An 18,785-nucleotide genomic window follows, 5' to 3' on the forward strand; every position below is an offset into this window, starting at 1 on the left:
ATTTTTGTTTACAAACTGAAGGAAAATTGGGGAGAATTCACTGTACCAGTGTAGCAAGTATATAATAAAGGAATAAATAAAATAAAAGTAATAAATAAAATAAAAAAAAGGAATGAAAAGAAAAGACACTTTTTTCTACTGAAAATTATTAATAATGTTATTGACTGTCCAGCGTTATTTAATCTAGTTAACTTTAATGCCCCTGCGTGTGTGCAAGTTACTGCAATAATTCCTTATAAGTTTAATTTTCTTCATATTTTGTTCAAGTAGAACACTTTTAGAAAGTATATAATTGAACAAAAAAATAAGTTACATTCTTCTTAACCCTATCGCTCCGAACGACGGATATATCCGTCATCCATATGAACACTCGCGGAGCCGAACGCCGGATATATCCGACATGCTGGTATTGCGTGAATCTTTTGACGAAACAAACAAACGACAGTCCGAAATAAACGACACACCATTCAAGTTATATTTGTTCTACCTGCATTTCCCATTATTATTGTGTTACATGTCATAAAGGGATAGAAAATCGAAAGTACTAACTTTAGGACTAATTATTATGTATTATGTTTTGTATTATGAATATTATGTTTTATTTTATTACTGTATATTATATATTATTTCTTCACTTTTTCCATTGTTAATGAAACTTTTTTTACCTATTAAATAACTTTATATCTTATGCAGAAATTATAACTATATTGTTTTAAAGAAAAATCCCTTTTCTTCCCAAATACACTATCCACGCGCAATGTGCACAATTTCGGCGGGTGGTTCCGTTCAGGAGGGGCGCTACGGCGGACTGAACCGCCGTAGCGAAAGGGTTAATCAGATAACACTTTATGTTACGACGAGTGTACTCATAAAAAAACATTTTACGCTACGACGAGTATACCCGTCAACAAAATGTTGTACTACGACGAGTATACTCGTCGAAAACAGCTAACTGATTAAGAGGTGACCGTTAAATTAAGCCAGGAAGAAGTCGTTTTACTCTTGTTGCCGCATCGTTGAACAGAAAAAGCAGATTATGTAAACATCGATACAGGAACCGGCGAGAGCGCGGCAAAAAGATTCGAACAAAAGTAGACGCCGATAGGAAGATTAACGAAAGCGCAGAAGAGATTACAAACTGCGTAGATACGGAGAGTGGGACAAACGAGAGCAACGTAACAAACCGAGTAGACGCCGTATAGAATACGGTTGATTGTACGGCAGAATCGCAATAAATCCGATAATTCGATAAATTTCTCGAGCCGGGGGTTCGGTTCCCCGGGATGCCGAGCCCTCCGAAATCTACAATTTCCACGCGTGTTGCCGCGGCGGTCCATTCTTCAAAGGGGAAATCAATTCGCCATTGGAACTGCGGAACGCGGTATCTAAAACGCGTCGGCCCGTGATCCATTGCCTTTCCAGCGGCCGTTCATTTCCACGTAGGAGAACGTTTCCTCTGCAACGGCCGAATACACAGCTGAAATTGGAAGATATACGCGGAGTGCTCGGTCGATAATTTTTTAGGAATTAAGGAACCGATTTTTTCAAAATAAAGTATTTATGGCAAAGCCGACTTTGGAGATGTCGGTTCTAGACGCAAACATTTCCCTCTTTTTAAGTAAATAAATAAATAATACCGAGTAAAAAAAGAATATTAAGTTTAAAATAACAATAAGTAAAAGCTAATAAATAAATCCTTTCTTTTTTAACTTCAAGAATTCAAAGTTATCTTTAATAATAAATAAATAAACTATATAATCATTTCTTATGAAATATACAAAATAATTTATATATATATTATAAAATAATTTGCAAATATAATCAAAATATTCAATTTTTATATTATATATTTTTTATCATATATCATTTTAGATTATATATTAAGTTTAAAATAACAATAAGTAAAAGCTAATAAATAAATCCTTTCTTCTTTAACTTCAAGAATTCAAAGTTATCTTTAATAATAAATAAATAAACTATATAATAATTTCTTATGAAATATACAAAATAATTTATATATATATATTATAAAATAATTTGCAAATATAATCAAAATATTCAATTTTTATATTATATATTATTTATATATATTTTATATATTTTTTATTATATATTATTTTATATTATATATTAAGTTTAAAATAACAATAAGTAAAAGCTAATAAATAAAACCTTTCTTTTTTAACTTCAAGAATTCAAAGTTATCTTTAATAATAAATAAATAAACTATATAATAATTTCTTAAGAAATATACAAAATAATTTATATATATATATTATAAAATAATTTAAAAATATAATCAAAATAATCAATTTTTATATTATATAATAATCGTTTCATGTTACTAAAGTTATTTTATATTATTATTACAAATATAATATATAACTATATAATAAAATTTTAAAAAATATAATACAAAAGTTTTCAATTTTTATATTATATAATAATCTAAAAATGGTTTTATTCAATCCCATTTTATTTCACTTTATTTTCTTATTGTATCTCATCTATTTTATTAAATTGTACAGTATGTGATGTCCAACCAATGAAGAGTTCATTACAAATAAATTTATTTATATTAAATGACTAGCACGTTCTCAAGTAACAACGATTTCTTTCAGTTTACAGTTTTTCGAAAATCGATTTTTGATCGCTGTCGTTTCGTTCTACTGTGCGGCGAAGTGGAGGAAGAGAGGAGAGAAAAAAAAGCGAGAAAAATAGAGAAAAATAGAGAAAGGGTGAAAAATGGAGGGAGCGAATAAGCGAAGGTGGCCGATACGAGCTTTGATTTAGGGTATCACTTTTATTGGCCGAGTGGCGGGTTATCCGGGCCGGGTGCGGGCCGAATAAAATGTTTACTTTCGCCGCGGATTCAAAGCACGAGCGGCCGCCGGTGTATTTTTGCTCGGATAGATACGTCGAGGGCACTCGAGCGGATTTACTCGTGCTGGATACCATTAAAGGCGCGCCATTAGCCGCGCTCCCCCCCGGCCGCCCACCCTAATAGCCGAGTAAATATCGTCCGAACGGGTATATACCATTAAATCCAGACGCGATCCCGACGATCGAGCGACTTGAATTGTTCCTATTAAACGCAGGTACGCGTACCCGCCGTTACGTGACGTTCCCACGCGTCCAGGTCTCGGGTACCAGAGCTTTCTGCGCCCGCTTCATTGAGGGCACCGCGGCTTCGGGAAGACCGCGTTTACGCTTCTGCAACCTAGAGCAGCCTCGGACTATCGATCGTCACCGGCCTTTATTATTGTCGTTGATTCACTGCCCCGGGAACGTTTTGGCTCGCGCGATTCATTCTGTGGCTCTAAGGAAAAACGTTTCGAGAAATCACAGTTTCGAGAAATTTTACCCTGGACAGGACCCGACACATCCCTTGTAAATAGATCCTCCGAACCCTAACCCACCCATCCCAACTCCTCACCCCACACCTACTGCCTTATTTATTTATGTACAAGTCGCAGGACTTAATTTCATATGCATGGAATGCACTAATAAGTCGTATAAAATGAGAATAGGTCAGGAAAACTATTTTGGACTTCCATGTAAAATGGCTTCGTGTGCAAAGGGTTAATTTTGAAATGTTATCCCAGGACCTCTCATGATCGCAGACAAATTTCTGTACACACTGATTCTAGCTACTGTATTTATGCTACAGTATGATAATTGCAAATATAGAGTTGTTATATATGTCTTTTTTGAATATTTAGAACTTATGGTCTTGACTTGTATTTTGATAAATTTTTATGGAATTTACAGAAAGATTCGTATGTAACACTTGTCAAAGCGGCATTTCTTTTTCCTTATCTTATTTTTTTGTTTCATCATTGCAAGGTAATCAGATCAAATACATAGATGAAAACACAAAATCCTTTTATCAAATTTTACAGCATTTTACAAAATTTTACAAAATTTTACTCATTTTTATCTCAATTTGACTTTCTACAGTAAAATCAGATTTTTTTGCAAGACTTGTCAGAAAAGATTTCTCGAACGCTAAGGGTTAACAACGTAGTCGAAAATTTCGAGCAGACACCGTTAAATATGAATTTTTATTTGTCCCAAACCGAAATACAGTTTTCAAGCAATGAAATAAAAATTTGAGAAATCGTTAACGACAAAGACGCTCCAATCGTTGGAACCTTAAAAAAAGTAATACGGGGAAGGGTTACTTTAAAAATGAAGAGAAAGTACAATCGTACTCGATCGTTATCGACGGATATTTGTCGACGGTGGAATTTCGTCGCTCTGCTAGCAATCGCGTTTATTTTCGACCCTATTTTTCCTTTTCTCCAGACGGATCTGTCGAGCGCGATGCATATATGTAAATATAATTCAAAGTCTGGCTGCTGCATTAATAAGGGGGCCAGCCCCATCGATCTCGTGTAATTACTATCTTGTCAATTGCTTTGATTAAACCGTTCCTCTCCGCCTCCTTGTCTCCGTCCCCTTCCTGTCTTACTGTTTATTAAAACGTTATGCAACGATAAAAATATAATTGCTAGAAATACAGGCAAATGCTTTGCTTCGCCGAGTTTTATGTTATTTTATAATGTACACGATAATAAACAAGATAATGTACCTTCTATACAAAATAAAACGCAGTGCCGAAACAATGAATGATCGATTCGTTGTCAGTTTTATGATGTAACAGAATGTTTCACGTAATATTTCTGTTTTTTTTGTTTGTTTTTTTGTTAGTGGTTCATAAAAGTGATTCACACGCGAGGCATAAAATTCTTCATAGGTTCTCGATGGGCCGTTTCGGCAGTAAAAGTTTACAGCAATGATAAACGATGCACAATACGTTAGTGAATTTAAAAAAGTGACATGAAAGAGGCCAAAAACGTTGCAACAATTAATAGACTCAATGTCGCAAAGGACGTTCGAGATCATAAAAAACAATGGAGAATCAACTAAACATAAAAATTCCTTTGTAATTGATTGATTTTTAATCTCATTTATGGTCATTTTTTAAATACAAATATGAGACAAAATATTAAAATTATATTTATTATATAAAATTATACGAATTAAAAAGAAAAATATTTAATGAACCTATGTTTATTTCGCACAAAATTTCCGAATTTTTTTAATATCGATAACCGTATAACATATAATAATCGTATTAATAAAAATTATATTATTTAAATAATATTGTATTTTACTCAATTTTACTAAATGCATTGCAGAGAAACCAATAACAACTAATAACAAAAAAAAAACAGTTATTACGTAAAACCCGTTGTTATATCACAAAAATGAGACGAACTTATCATTATTTCGGCCACTGTATTTGCATTTACGAAGACGTCGAGCTAAATAAATGTAAAAGAAAAAAGAAGACTCGATACGTTGTTTGAATACCAGATGACCGCGTTTGCAGTATTATTAGAAAACATGTTGTCGTCGTCCTCGTCGTCGTTGTCGTAGTCGCAGAATCCACGAGGAATTGGAGGCAGATTGGAAATCCGCCTTGGGACCTGGTTTTATTACGACGAACTCGTTCGTTACGCAATGGGAACTTATTGGTAAAATTCTCCGCTAGCAATTTACCATGGTCGCAGAGAGACATTGGAATAGCTTCGATTATCGAAAACCATTCGAAAGGATTTCTTTCATTTTTGTTTCGCTTAAAATTCATGTTTCGAGCTTCGACGAAATAAATTTCATACTTTGATTGTTCCATCAGTTTCATCGTGGCGAACCTCTTCCGCTTTGATACTAAAATTAGAATGCCCCATTTTAATACGTCGCTCTCAAATTTGAATAATTCATTTAGTTGGGATCTGCAAAATGCAGAAGGATCGGAAGAGCACTCGTGCATCTTCATTTAACCGAATTTTCATCAAATAAATTGCTTCGATTTAAGTGCAATTCCCAGCTGAAGTGTTAACAGAGGGTCAATTAAGAAGATGAAGTAATTATTGGGTTTTTGGCAAAATCGCGTAATATTGATCAAATATAAACTTTGTTATAATGCTTTAATGTAAAATATATACATATAAATATATATAAATATATACATATATTATAAATATATGTATATTATAATTATTAGTATAATATATATATACATAAATAATTATATATAATTATTTATATTTAATTAAGTACGTTAATATATATAATAAATATATAAATATATACATCAATTAATAACAAAAACGAGATTCACTTGCTTGAGCTATATTCATAATTCTTTTTTTCTTTCTTTTTTGCTTATTGATTGAGAGCATTTACAATCGATTCCCTCATGGAATTATGGGTAAATTTGTTTACGGTTTACTGTAACGCGAGGAGTGATTTATACGATTACATTAGGTCATTGTGCGTTACAGTATAACTTGTGTTTGATCGTCGTTATAGTTCCAATAATATTTTATTTGCTTGAAATATTATATATATTAAAAGAATTGTAGGTTTTGTATCTTGCAAATAGTGCAAACAATTTTTATTTTGTAATAATATTTTGCGTAAAAATCCACGGTCTAGTGATCAATAAAAACAAAAACTATATTCGGTTGACCAAAAAAATGAAATAAGGATTGTCGAAGTTAATTTTGAGAGAGACACAAGTTAAAAATGAAAATGTTTTTTTCTTTTTTAACCAGTCAGCTGTTGCGACCTCTTCGAAATGTATGTACCTAAAATGTATCACAAAGGAAAGAATAAACTAACTATAGTTTCTGATTCGTTCGTTTTATTTCGTCTCTTGGCCTCGAAAATATTTGAAACATCTTAACGAATATATTTTAATTTTCACTAAAATATCAATTTAAACAGAATTTAAACAGATTTTTTTCATAACGAGTATACTCGTCGAATCAATTGAACGGTTAATAACTCTAATCAGTTGACAATAACGTGACAATATCTCTAAATTCTTCCTTTTGTATGCGATAGGTTAATTTTCGTCACAAATTATTGTTATTATTTATTATTTATTATTTACTATTTCCTATTTATTATTTATTATTTATTATTTATTATTTACTATTTATTATTTATTACCGGTTTCGTATCGAAATGATTGTCCGATTTATTTTGCATCAAATCAAGCAGATAGAAGCTTATACATTTATTATATAAAACAAAAGTTAAATAAATACTTATTATACTCGCACAGCTGTAATATTCTTAATTGATTATGCTTGCGCCATGGAATTAATGATAGAGCAGGTATAAAACATTATTTTCTAAAATGAAACAATTATTTCGACACAAATAATTTATACAAATATGACAATCATCTCGATTCAGATGGAGAAATAAATCATTAAAATCCACAATCAAAAAATGAATGGCGCGTTGATAGAACGTCAAATGCTTTTCTACTTCCAACAAGAACATTATAGATCGATGTCCAACATTCTCTTGTGCTTTCCAAGGATGATGTTGGTTGTGTTAGTTAGTTTCGTACAGCTCGAGAATCGGATTGATCGAGGCCGATTTGTTCCAGAGAACCGAACTGCAAGCTGAGGTCGCTGAATGTGTCGAAGTGTTTGCTCGGCGGACTGGATGCGGGCTGCTTGGGGGAGACCGTCAGAAGGGCGCGGAATTTGGACGCTTTAAGGGCTGCTGGGGCGTCCAGACCTGCGGACGTGATGCCGCTGGTCCTCGCCTTGACAGAGGCGCCATGTCTGCAGCTGCTGGACCTAGCTAGCCCTCGGCTCGCCCTCGACGATCATCCCTCCCGGCTGCTCTGCCATGCTCTCGCCAGAAACACCACCCTTAAACTCCTCAGCCTCGAGGGATGGACCTTCAGAATAGAGGTGAGTCCGGTGTTCTGTTCGCTATACAACTTGGTTTGCACTCCTAACTGTTCTACAACGATTTCGTACGAAAGAATTGCGAGCGTATACAAATATAGTGAAAGAAGACGGTTTAAACAAGTCATTATTAGGTCGTGAACAGTGCAGGATAATTCACTAAAGCTGTTACAAAGCAATATCGCCGTTATCATTAACACTAGATCTACGAAGCACAAAAAACAGCTGTTCTATATTAGTTTATGAAGGTAACGATAAGACACTTGTTCTGATTTTTGACAAGTGTTATTGCAACATTTGCCGTAAGTAACATATAAATTGAATAAATAACTCATAAATGTATATTTACGATATGAACTATCGTAAAAAAATGCTAAAGGAACAGATTGTATGGTTTGAAAGGTTGCGGTGGAAATAATTTTTTTTTTAAGTCATATTTTTCGAGATTTCTAGGTCATCGATCTTCTTTTTAAATGAACAGTAAATTCTCTCTAATCGACACTTAGCTTGTACACAAAAATGAATAATTTGGGACGAGGAGATACGATTATTTGAGCCTTGCGGCTCGTTTTTATAGTTATCGATTGTCAACAACTATAAAAACGAGCCGCAAGGTTATTGTCCATTTTTGTGTACAAGTTGAGGATCAATTAGGGAGAATTTACTGTACATATTTCTGTTACTATACAGAGTGTTCCATAACTATATCAACACTCGGAAAGCGGTGATTCCTGAGGTCATTTGAAGTAACTTTTTCCTTAGCGAAAATGCAATCCGTGGCTCTGTTTACGAGTTATTAACGAAAAACACTGACCAATGAGAGGCGAGCGCACTTAGCGCTAGGCGGCCGAGCCAATCAGCAGAACTGGGCTTCGACCGCTCGTTGGCTCGGCCGCCTAGCGCTAGGTGCGCTCGCCTCTCATTGGTCAGTGTTTTTCGTTAATAACTCGTAAACGAAGCCGCGGATTGCATTTTCGCTAAGGAAAAAGTTGCTTCAAATAACCTCAAGAATCACCCCTTCCTGGATGCTAACATAATTATGGAACACCTTCTATTATAATAGCTTTAATAACACGACATATAATAACAGCATTGTCATGTCAGATGGTTGATACGTCGAGATTCAAAGATCAACTCCAAAAATGCCCGCAATATAAAAGTTCTTAAATTAATAAAACCGAAACTGAAAGTCTAAAATTTACCATATGAGATATCAGTTTAAATCTTTCGCATTCTAAAAATTCCAGTAACACATTCAACTTCTCCAATACATTACAATAAAGATGAAGATTTTCGCTTTCCCCTTGAGATTCGAATTATCGAGGTTCACACTCGCGTACAATGAAAACAACCCTCACAGTCTAAGCAGCGAAAGCGCGCGAGGATCAATTCTCTAAAAGTATCTCCCTACTGTCTTTCCATTGTCGACGCGTCGCCAACAACTCGGTTAATTTTTAAATAAACGGATAATAGTTTATCCAGCCCGGCGGAATCCCGCGAATCCGTTTTCGCTCGGAAAAACTTCCGTTTTCTTAACGACCAGACGAAGGGGAGGCGGAAGGTGGAGCGTGTGTCGAAGGGATTAGCTCGGCAGAGGGCGATGATTTGCAAAGGAAAGAGGAGATTCGTATTCGCTGAGTAAACCGTGGAGCTCGCGGAACTCCCTGGAGGAAAAATAAAAGGGAGGAGCCGTCGAGAGCGAGAACCGTTCGAGCGTTCGTGCTTCCTCCTCGGGGTGGCCCGGCAATTCCGAGAGTGCTGGCTGGTAATATCCTGCTGCACCTCCGCGGGCTGCCCTACCCGGTTGCACCACGGAGTTGCATAACGTCCCGACCGCGTCCGACGAACGGGAGCACGGAATTTCAACTAGCCGCCATCGCGGCGCACCGTCTCGATAACAACGTCGGAAAAGTTCACCACGGCATGGCGTGGCATAGAACAGCGTCACAGTGCGACAGTCAATGGACAAAATAGAAACAAAGACACTGCTTCGAATCTATTCAAAACTGTACGTACGATGTTTCGGAATATCTGAATAATCATATTTAGCAACGGAATGTTCAGAAAATTGAGCAGAATATTAATTAGAAAAATCAAATGTAGTACGTTGGTTCATAAGGCAGTTTGTTTACATTGTCTTAGAAACAAAAGGCCGCTTTACGAAGCGATCTTTATAGAAAATGATGGCCAGGCGTTGTATAATTGTAATTAATCTATAGAGATTTTGTAATATTTATATGCAATCGACTCGAAGTGAAATAATTAAGTTCGATTTATTTTCCTACACTTCGGATAAGGTTTTAAAAAACACGGCTCGAAATATCTTGAGTTCTTATTCCGGCATTCTATTCGTCGAATAGTACGTTTTGATGTTATAAAAACTTTTGTCGCGAAAAGTTGCTATCTTCCGAGTTATTCAACGAACTATATAGCCGTAACTGGTCTCGAACCCATATATATGTACAGTGAGTGTAGAAAGTATTCGTACACCTTTTAAAACAGACTTTAAAACAAACTTTTCAACCCTTTGCTGTCGGAGCCAAAATAGTTTTTCTGGCATATAGTATTTTAATTGTATATTGTATAACATGATACATTTTATACACGTGAAATTAAATTTTGTGACCCATGCAACTGTTGCAATTTTAAGTTTTTTAAAAATAAACAAATTTGATAATGTTCGAATTATTTTGAAACGTGATGTGACAATTTTTAACGGTGCTTTAGAGTCACCATTCGACTGCAAACGTTTAAAAGAGGACTTAAATTTGTTGAGTTGTTAGAGAGACTAGTTTAGTAAACAATGTCTACAAAATTTTGTTAAAAAATTGTAATTGCTTGGAATGAGAGAAGGAGATAAGAAACTCGCGTTTTTTTATTTTTCTAGTGACTCGCGTTAACCCTTTGCAGTCGAATGCTGACTCAAAGGGATCATTAAAAAATACCATATCACGAGTCCAAAATAATTTTAATATTATTAAATTTGTTTACATTTAGAAAACTGTTAAACGTGTAACTGTTTTGCATGAGTCACAAAATTCAATTTTATACTTGTAAAATTCACTAGGTTATATCAAATGTAAATACTATAGGTCAGAAAAAAAACTATTTTGGATTTCGAGTTAAAATGGTTTCTATATAACTATTTTTAAAAGTGAACGAAATGTCTTGTATTTTCTTGAGATGTTAGAGACACTAGTTTACTAGGCAATGCAAACAAAATTCTGTTTCAAGAAATGTAATACAATGTGTATCGAAAGTGTTAATTCATTCGTATTGATAAAACAGGCTTCAGGAGTAATACTTAAACATTAACGCTAGATTTACGAAATATTAAAAGCAACTGTTCTCAATTAGTTTATAAAAGTAACGTTAAGACATTTATTCTGATTTTGGACCAGTGTTATTGCAATATTTGCCGCAAGTAACACATATATTGAATAAATAATTCATAAACGTATCTTCACAATCTGAATAATCGTAAATTAAAAACTTAATGACTCGCCATTTGAACGGGTTCCGTAAATCTGGTATGAATATCCTCATTGTGTAAAACATTACTTCACACGAGTTTTTAGTCCAACGTAATTAGCATCGATCGCTACACTGTGGAACGGAATCGCGGGAAATCGGGAAATTCGGCCGAGAAAACAGTCGTCAGTCCCGGGTGTGTTTGCTGAGCGCCGTTTTTCTCGGGATTTTCTCTCCGGATCACCGTTAAACGCCCGACCAGCTGGTCCTCGCTGGTAAACAGTTTGACGAGCGGTAAAAATCTACCGGCCCGTGGGAACGACGGAATCTTAAAGAGGCGAATCTGTCTCTGGGTCTCTCAGCGGCCATTAAAATTCGGGCTCCCGTCCGTTCCGCGGTCCACGAAACCGCAGAGCTGCCGAGCGATTCTTTTTACGAGGCTCCAAAGTTACTGCTAGTAGACCCCGGATACCCCATCAGTTTCTTTCACGGATCCCGGCGCGTCCGTAACTTCGAAACCTCGAGCGTGTAACCGGAGAACCGTCTTGTCCGACTCGCCTCCTCGACATTCCGAATGCGATTCGACGGCGATATCGATTGCCGCGGAGAGCTCCTACCCATCGAATCCTCTTTAATTCGCCGATGCTGGAACGAAACGCGTTTCCCCGCGGCGGTTCTCTTGCCAAATAAACGAGCGCCGAGTGAAACCGAAGGAACTGTCCGACCGCCGCCGTGAAACTTAATTCGGCGGGAACCCACCGGCGAAAATCGCGTTAACGCGGTGTCGACTCGACGCGGGAGACGTGTTCCTTCCACGAATTGTATCTGTGATATGCTCGGGATTTTAGACAGTGGTACGATTACCGGCGGGAAAGAGAGCACCAGCCGAATTCTTGGCCAAGAGAATGTGGGACGTCGTTTTTGAAATGAGGAGTGTTTGGAAATTGACGCGCATTTGACGTACATTTGACGTACATTTTAGCTACATTTCAGGTACATTTCACATACATTTGAGGTACACTTTGCAAATAATCGTTTTTAACCCTTACATATCCTATCAAGGTCGCGTGTACCATTTAAATAAATTTAATTCGCTACAAAGATATGTTTTATAATATATCTATTACTATATTTTATTATACCTATTATTATTTTATTATATTTTATAGTGCCAAGATAAGGAAAGTCTTCCGTTGAGTCATGAAATAAAAAAATGCAGATTTTCCAAAAACTATTCAGAATTCTTATTAACTACTATAATATCAAATTTTACAGTTAATGATAATCAAAGGATAATCAAATCGAAATAAATAATCATTACATGATTAATGGTTACCGTGTTTATCATGGCCAACGATAGTCATTTGCTTCGATTACTTTTGCTTATTCATCAATCATGAGTTCTTGATTACATAAGTTATTTATTAATCATGATTACTTGATTACTTGAATTTTTCATTAATCGTGAATACTTGATTATCTATGTTATTCATTAATCGTGAGTACTTGATTGCTTGATTATTTAACCTTGACATAACCTAAGTTATTCATTAATCATGAATACCTGATTGCTCAATTACCTAAGTTACTCATTAATCATGATTACTTGATCGCTTGATTACTTAAGTTATTCATTAATCACGACTACTTGGTTACTTATGTTAGTCATTAATCATGACTACTTAATTACTTATGTTATTCATTAATCATGATTACTTGATTACTTGAATTTTTCATTAATCGTGAATACTTGATTCTCTAAGTTACTCATCAATCATGATTACTTGATTGCTTGATTACTTATGTTATTCATTAATCATGATTACTTGGTTACTTATGTTATTCATTAATCATGACTACTCGATTACTTATGTTATTCATTAATCATGACTACTCGATTACTTATGTTATTCATTAATCATTATCACTTGATTACTCAAGTAATTCGTCAATGATGATCACATGATTAGAGTTAAGTTATTCATAAATTACAATCACTCGATTACTTACTCATTAATTATAAGCACTTGATTACCGAGTAATCGTAATCATTAATCGCATGTTCCCACGTCAGAACTAATCGCTAATCATTAATCACACGACTCCAAGTTAGCAATAATCGCTAGTCATTAATCACACGATTCCACGAACTCTGACCTAAGGTCGACATTCGAAGCAGCCAGCCCAAAGAAGGACGAAAGTTCGGAGCCATTGAATCGCATAATTCGGGCGCTATAATTTCGAAAGCTCCCAGTGACCTTGTTTCCGAACCAATCAGGTTTAAAGCGCAGAACTATACAGGTCGGGTGCCATTTGCCCGGCCTTTATCTCTATTTTCTGGGCCAGTGTAGCCGTCGCGAGATCGGCGATAATTAATTACCCGGTACCCTGGGGGGGAGGGGGGGCTAATCCACGGATGCACCTGCTGCGATTATCCCGTGGCCGTGTTCTCCGTCTCCTCCCCCGGCGTTTTCGGGTGTCTTTCCACCCTATAACCGAGGCACTCGTACCTCACCGGATATAATGGCTCGTCGCCAACAATGGCTCCGACGAAGCTGCAGAGCCGGGGGATGGGGCGGGAGGGGTTAAGAGGTTCAATGGAAGGAACAACTAGACGTCCTATTTATGTTATGTACCACCACCGTACATACACGCGGGCGCAGAAATCTAGGGCCCGGATAAAATCAACTGGCTCCGCTCGAACCCCCGTCACCGGGAATTTTATCGTGCCGAGCGTGTACAGCACAGCTTCTCGCCGAGAAGAGACCGGGGCAGGTGCACCGATGTAAAAACTCGGTGCACCCGTAAGTGGACTCTGCAAGAAATACGGGAAACTCGGAGCGCCCCGGAACACGGCCAATTGATTTTATTTGTTTAAAAGCAACCGGGCTGCGAGCACCGTACGAAATGAAATACATCTTTAGCGTCAAACTTCTTGTCCTGCAACGGCCAGTCGGATTCACGGTGACGGTTTCGAACGGAATCTGGTGAGAGTAGGTGCGAAGCGATTAAAAGCTTGATCTTTTTAACGACATTTTTTTGGTCGAATGAAATATTCGATTGACGACTATTCGTTTATTCGTAACGAATTGTTCTATCTATTTATTCGAATAGTTCTTCATTTTCTGTTCGAATAGATTATTTGAATACTTCTTCATTTTTTGTTCGAATAAGTTATTCGAATACTTCTTCATTTTTTTATTCGAATACTTCATTTTTATTCGAATAAATTATTCGAATACTTCTTCCTTTTTTATTCGAATACTTCATTTTTATTCGAATAAATTATTCGAATACTTCTTCCTTTTTTATTCGAATAGATTATTCGAATAAATTATTCGAATACTTCTTCCTTTTTTATTCGAATAGATTATTCGAATACTTCTTCCTTTTTTATTCGAATAAGTTATTCGAATACTTCTTCCTTTTTTATTCGAGTACTTCTTCCTTTCTTATTCGAATAAGTTATTCGAATACTTCTTCATTTTTTATTCAAATACTTCTTCATTTTTTTATTTGAATACTTCTTTCTTTTTTATTCGAGTACTTCTTCCTTTCTTATTCGAATGAATTATTCAAATACTACTTCCTTATTTATTCGAATAAGTTATTCGAATACTTCTTCCCTTTTTATTTGAGTACTTCTTCCTTTCTTATTCGAATGAATTATTCGAATACTTCTTTCTTTTTTATTCGAGTACTTCTTCCTTTCTTATTCGAATGAATTATTCAAATACTACTTCCTTTTTTATTCGAATACTTCATTTTTATTCGAATAAATTATTCGAATACTTCTTCCTTTTTTATTCGAATAGATTATTCGAATAAATTATTCGAATACTTCTTCCTTTTTTATTCGAATAGATTATTCGAATACTTCTTCCTTTTTTATTCGAATAAGTTATTCGAATACTTCTTCCTTTTTTATTCGAGTACTTCTTCCTTTCTTATTCGAATAAGTTATTCGAATACTTCTTCATTTTTTATTCAAATACTTCTTCATTTTTTTATTTGAATACTTCTTTCTTTTTTATTCGAGTACTTCTTCCTTTCTTATTCGAATGAATTATTCAAATACTACTTCCTTATTTATTCGAATAAGTTATTCGAATACTTCTTCCCTTTTTATTTGAGTACTTCTTCCTTTCTTATTCGAATGAATTATTCGAATACTTCTTTCTTTTTTATTCGAGTACTTCTTCCTTTCTTATTCGAATAAGTTATTCGAGTACTTCTTCCTTTCTTATTCGAATAAGTTATTCGAGTACTTCTTCCTTTCTTATTCGAATAAGTTATTCGAATACTTCTTCCTTTTTTATTTGAGTACCTCTTCCTTTTCTTATTCGAATACTACTTCCTTTTTTATTCGAATACTTCATTTTTTATTGGAATAAATTATTCTAATAGATTGTAAAATTATTCGAACAATAATACGAATAATCATTGTCCGTCTTTTCTTTACGTACTTTTTAATACGTATTTGTTGTAAATATGTAAAAGTAACATACTTTCCGATGCAGCAGCTGAAAAAAAGTTAATTGTAAAAATTAAGACACTATAAAGACACTATATTCTTTGTAATTTATACAAATATCGATTATCTTCCTAATTAATTCCTATACAAATAAATTCTTATTCGAATAACAAACAACTTTTGATTCGGATAAATTCGAATAAAATCCGATTCAAATCCGATTCAAATCCGATTCAAATCCGATTCAAATGAATTTCGATTCGAATAAAATCTGCTTCGGATAAATTGTTACCCAGATACATTTTTACTCGACTAAATATTTATTCGATAACGTCGTTTCGGTTCGTTAATCCTTACCACGTCATCCGTATAAAATATTACCCAACTCCGCCGCGAGCCTTCAATAAGAAATGCGACCTGGAACTTTCGTCATGGATAAATTAGTGTCGCAAAAACGGAGAAAATGACGCGAGTTCGCAGACCCGTGAAGGATTATTTCGAAGAGGATTGCCGACCGTGAAAGCGAGTCGCGTATTTGTCGGAATCATTTTGCTGGAACACTTTCTCTTTTCGCGGGGCGCGGACGGATAATAGCCGCTCAGCTCGGGATGAAACGGGATCTCCGCTATTATTCATGCGGCCATTATGGACTGGGCGGAAGCGCTCCGAAAACGGCAACGACTCGCTAATTAGCGAAACGCTTCGCGCAGCCGGAATTATCGGCGATGATTCTAGTCTGCGCTCGCGATAGTCCGCGATAGTTCGCGAAGTGGATCCCAAGGCTGTTGTAAACAGGATCCCTGGTGAGCCGATAACGGCGAAGAAACAATCTTCGTTCCCGTCGGAACGTAACGGTCGGAGGGAATCGAAGTTTCCACCCCCTGGCGCCGCCGATCAACCGAGACGAGGGCTAAAGCAAATCTAAAGTAGGTTCCAATCTCGTCGAATAGTTTCGAACACTTCGCGAGCACTCTCCGCGAAGTAGAGCAATATTTTTAAGTAGCCTCGGATCCCACCCGGCTCGAAACCTTTGTAAGTGCTTATCGCGAGTGCTACTTCCGACTGTAATCGCACCTTGAATTCGGCTCTTTCGATGGGCGACAAAGCTGCAACCGAGTTCCTCGAAGTTCTGTCCTTTCGGACGTTGCAATGGTTTTTAGATATGACGGCACTTTGTGCCACTGTTTAACCCCATTTTCACAACTGTACAATTGACGATGTTTCTGGCGATTTACAGCTTCGTTCCGCAATTTCTTCCCAAATATAGGGTAAATTAACATCTGGGCCTCGTGATTTTATTTTTCTTATTTTTCTTATTTCACTTATTTATTTCACTTATTTTACTTATTTATATTTTACTTATTTTACTTACTTATTTTACTTATTTTACTTATTTTACTTATTTTACTTATTTTACTTATTTTACTTATTTTACTTATTTTACTTATTTTACTTATTTTACTTATTTTACTTATTTTACTTATTTTACTTATTTTACTTATTTTACTTATTTTACTTATTTTACTTATTTTACTTATTTTACTTATTTTACTTATTTTACTTATTTTACTTATTTTACTTATTTTACTTATTTTACTTATTTTACTTATTTTACTTATTTTACTTATTTTACTTATTTTACTTATTTTACTTATTTTACTTATTTTACTTATTTTACTTATTTTACATATTTTACTTATTTTATTTATATTTAAAAACAACATTATTAAATTAGACTTTGAACTTTTTAAACAAAATTTGATCTATAATTTTCATAGCCGAATCAAAACTTTAGCTTCTTAAGACCTATAAAATGTGGAAAATAAATTTTTAATTTGCTGCTCATGTTAAAATGACGCATAATAACGAGAATTTGCAGAAAGATTCGTAATCTAATTGTCACTAGACTGCGGATTTTACGCATTTATGGCAAAAACGAATAAGTATAGTTTAATGTATTTTGCACTATAATAATGACAAGATTAGATTTACTTGAACTTCGTATAATTTATATTATAATATACGCTCGAATGAAGAAAATTATCTATTTGTCATAGAAAAATGTTTAAAATGACAGGGAGTGTAAAAGAAAATACCAGAAACCAGTCATTTTAACAGATGTCGCAGTTCTAGTGTTAAAACGAATTAAGAACGTCGATGTATTAACTTGAACTCGTTAAAATGATAGAAAGAAAGAAAGAAAGAAACTTATGCTCGTCTCCTGTGTCGCGCAATCGGAGCACGCAATTTTTATTTTGCATAAACATTCGCGGTCTGTTTACAGCTCTTGCTTGATATTATATCATTATCAGAGCAGACTTTTTAGTAGACTAGCATATATGATTACCAGAAGCAATGTCTCAGTACTTACAATGAAAAAGACAGTCTCTTATTTCAAGCTTATACGTGCACGCAATTTTTATTCTGCACGGAGATCCGCAGTCTAATAATTATTATCGCTATATTACAAATTTCTCCCGGCGACATTCGATCGTCTGAACGAGAAACGGCTCGTTCCACTGTCGCCGGGTGAAATTCTGCCTCTACCACTGATCGTTGTCTCGGTCGCCTTTGTTCCTTCTAAAAATACGCGCCGTTAGAAGAAGGTGTGGGAGAGCGGATAAGGAGGATCCCGGATCCCCGGGAAAATGCAAAGAAAAATCACGAGGCCCGGATGTCGTCGGAACCGCTCGCGAAATTATCCGTTGTGGGGGTGCGTGAGCGTCGCGGGTCTCGTAAAACTCTCGTATAAAGCGGAAGAGAAGCGTAAGTAGTCGATCGCTCGAGTTTCATAAAGTTTCGATTCATTGCCTCCTCTCTCTCTCTCTCTCTCTCTCTCTCTCTCTCTCTCTCTCCGCGTTCGATTTTCCAGCCTCCCCCTGCCCCCGCGGGCCCCGCCCGTCGCGCCGCCATTTTCCACGATGGCTTTTGTACCGAGCATCAAATTGCCGTCTCCATTCGATTCGATTTAAAGTTCGTATCTCGTTCGTGGCGCTCCCACGACACTGTTCCACGATGATGAAAGAGCGCGTCGAGGAGAGGGTGGAGAGCGGTCG

General features: G+C 35.7%; 1 protein-coding gene across 4 annotated transcripts in view; it reads left to right on the forward strand.

The window, feature by feature from the left end:
• LOC117224855 (uncharacterized) overlaps positions 1 to 18,785 on the forward strand; it is a 548,263-nt gene that overhangs the window by 508,555 nt on the left and 20,923 nt on the right. For all 4 annotated transcript variants that reach the window (XM_033478031.2, XM_033478032.2, XM_076526011.1 and 1 more), the window contains one exon: positions 7,475 to 7,787. In XM_033478031.2, coding sequence (XP_033333922.2) covers positions 7,475 to 7,787 — 313 coding nt within the window. The remainder of the gene's footprint in view (positions 1 to 7,474; positions 7,788 to 18,785) is intronic.

This window comes from Megalopta genalis, chromosome 13 (genome assembly GCF_051020955.1).
Source record: "Megalopta genalis isolate 19385.01 chromosome 13, iyMegGena1_principal, whole genome shotgun sequence".
Taxonomy (NCBI): domain Eukaryota; kingdom Metazoa; phylum Arthropoda; class Insecta; order Hymenoptera; family Halictidae; genus Megalopta; species Megalopta genalis.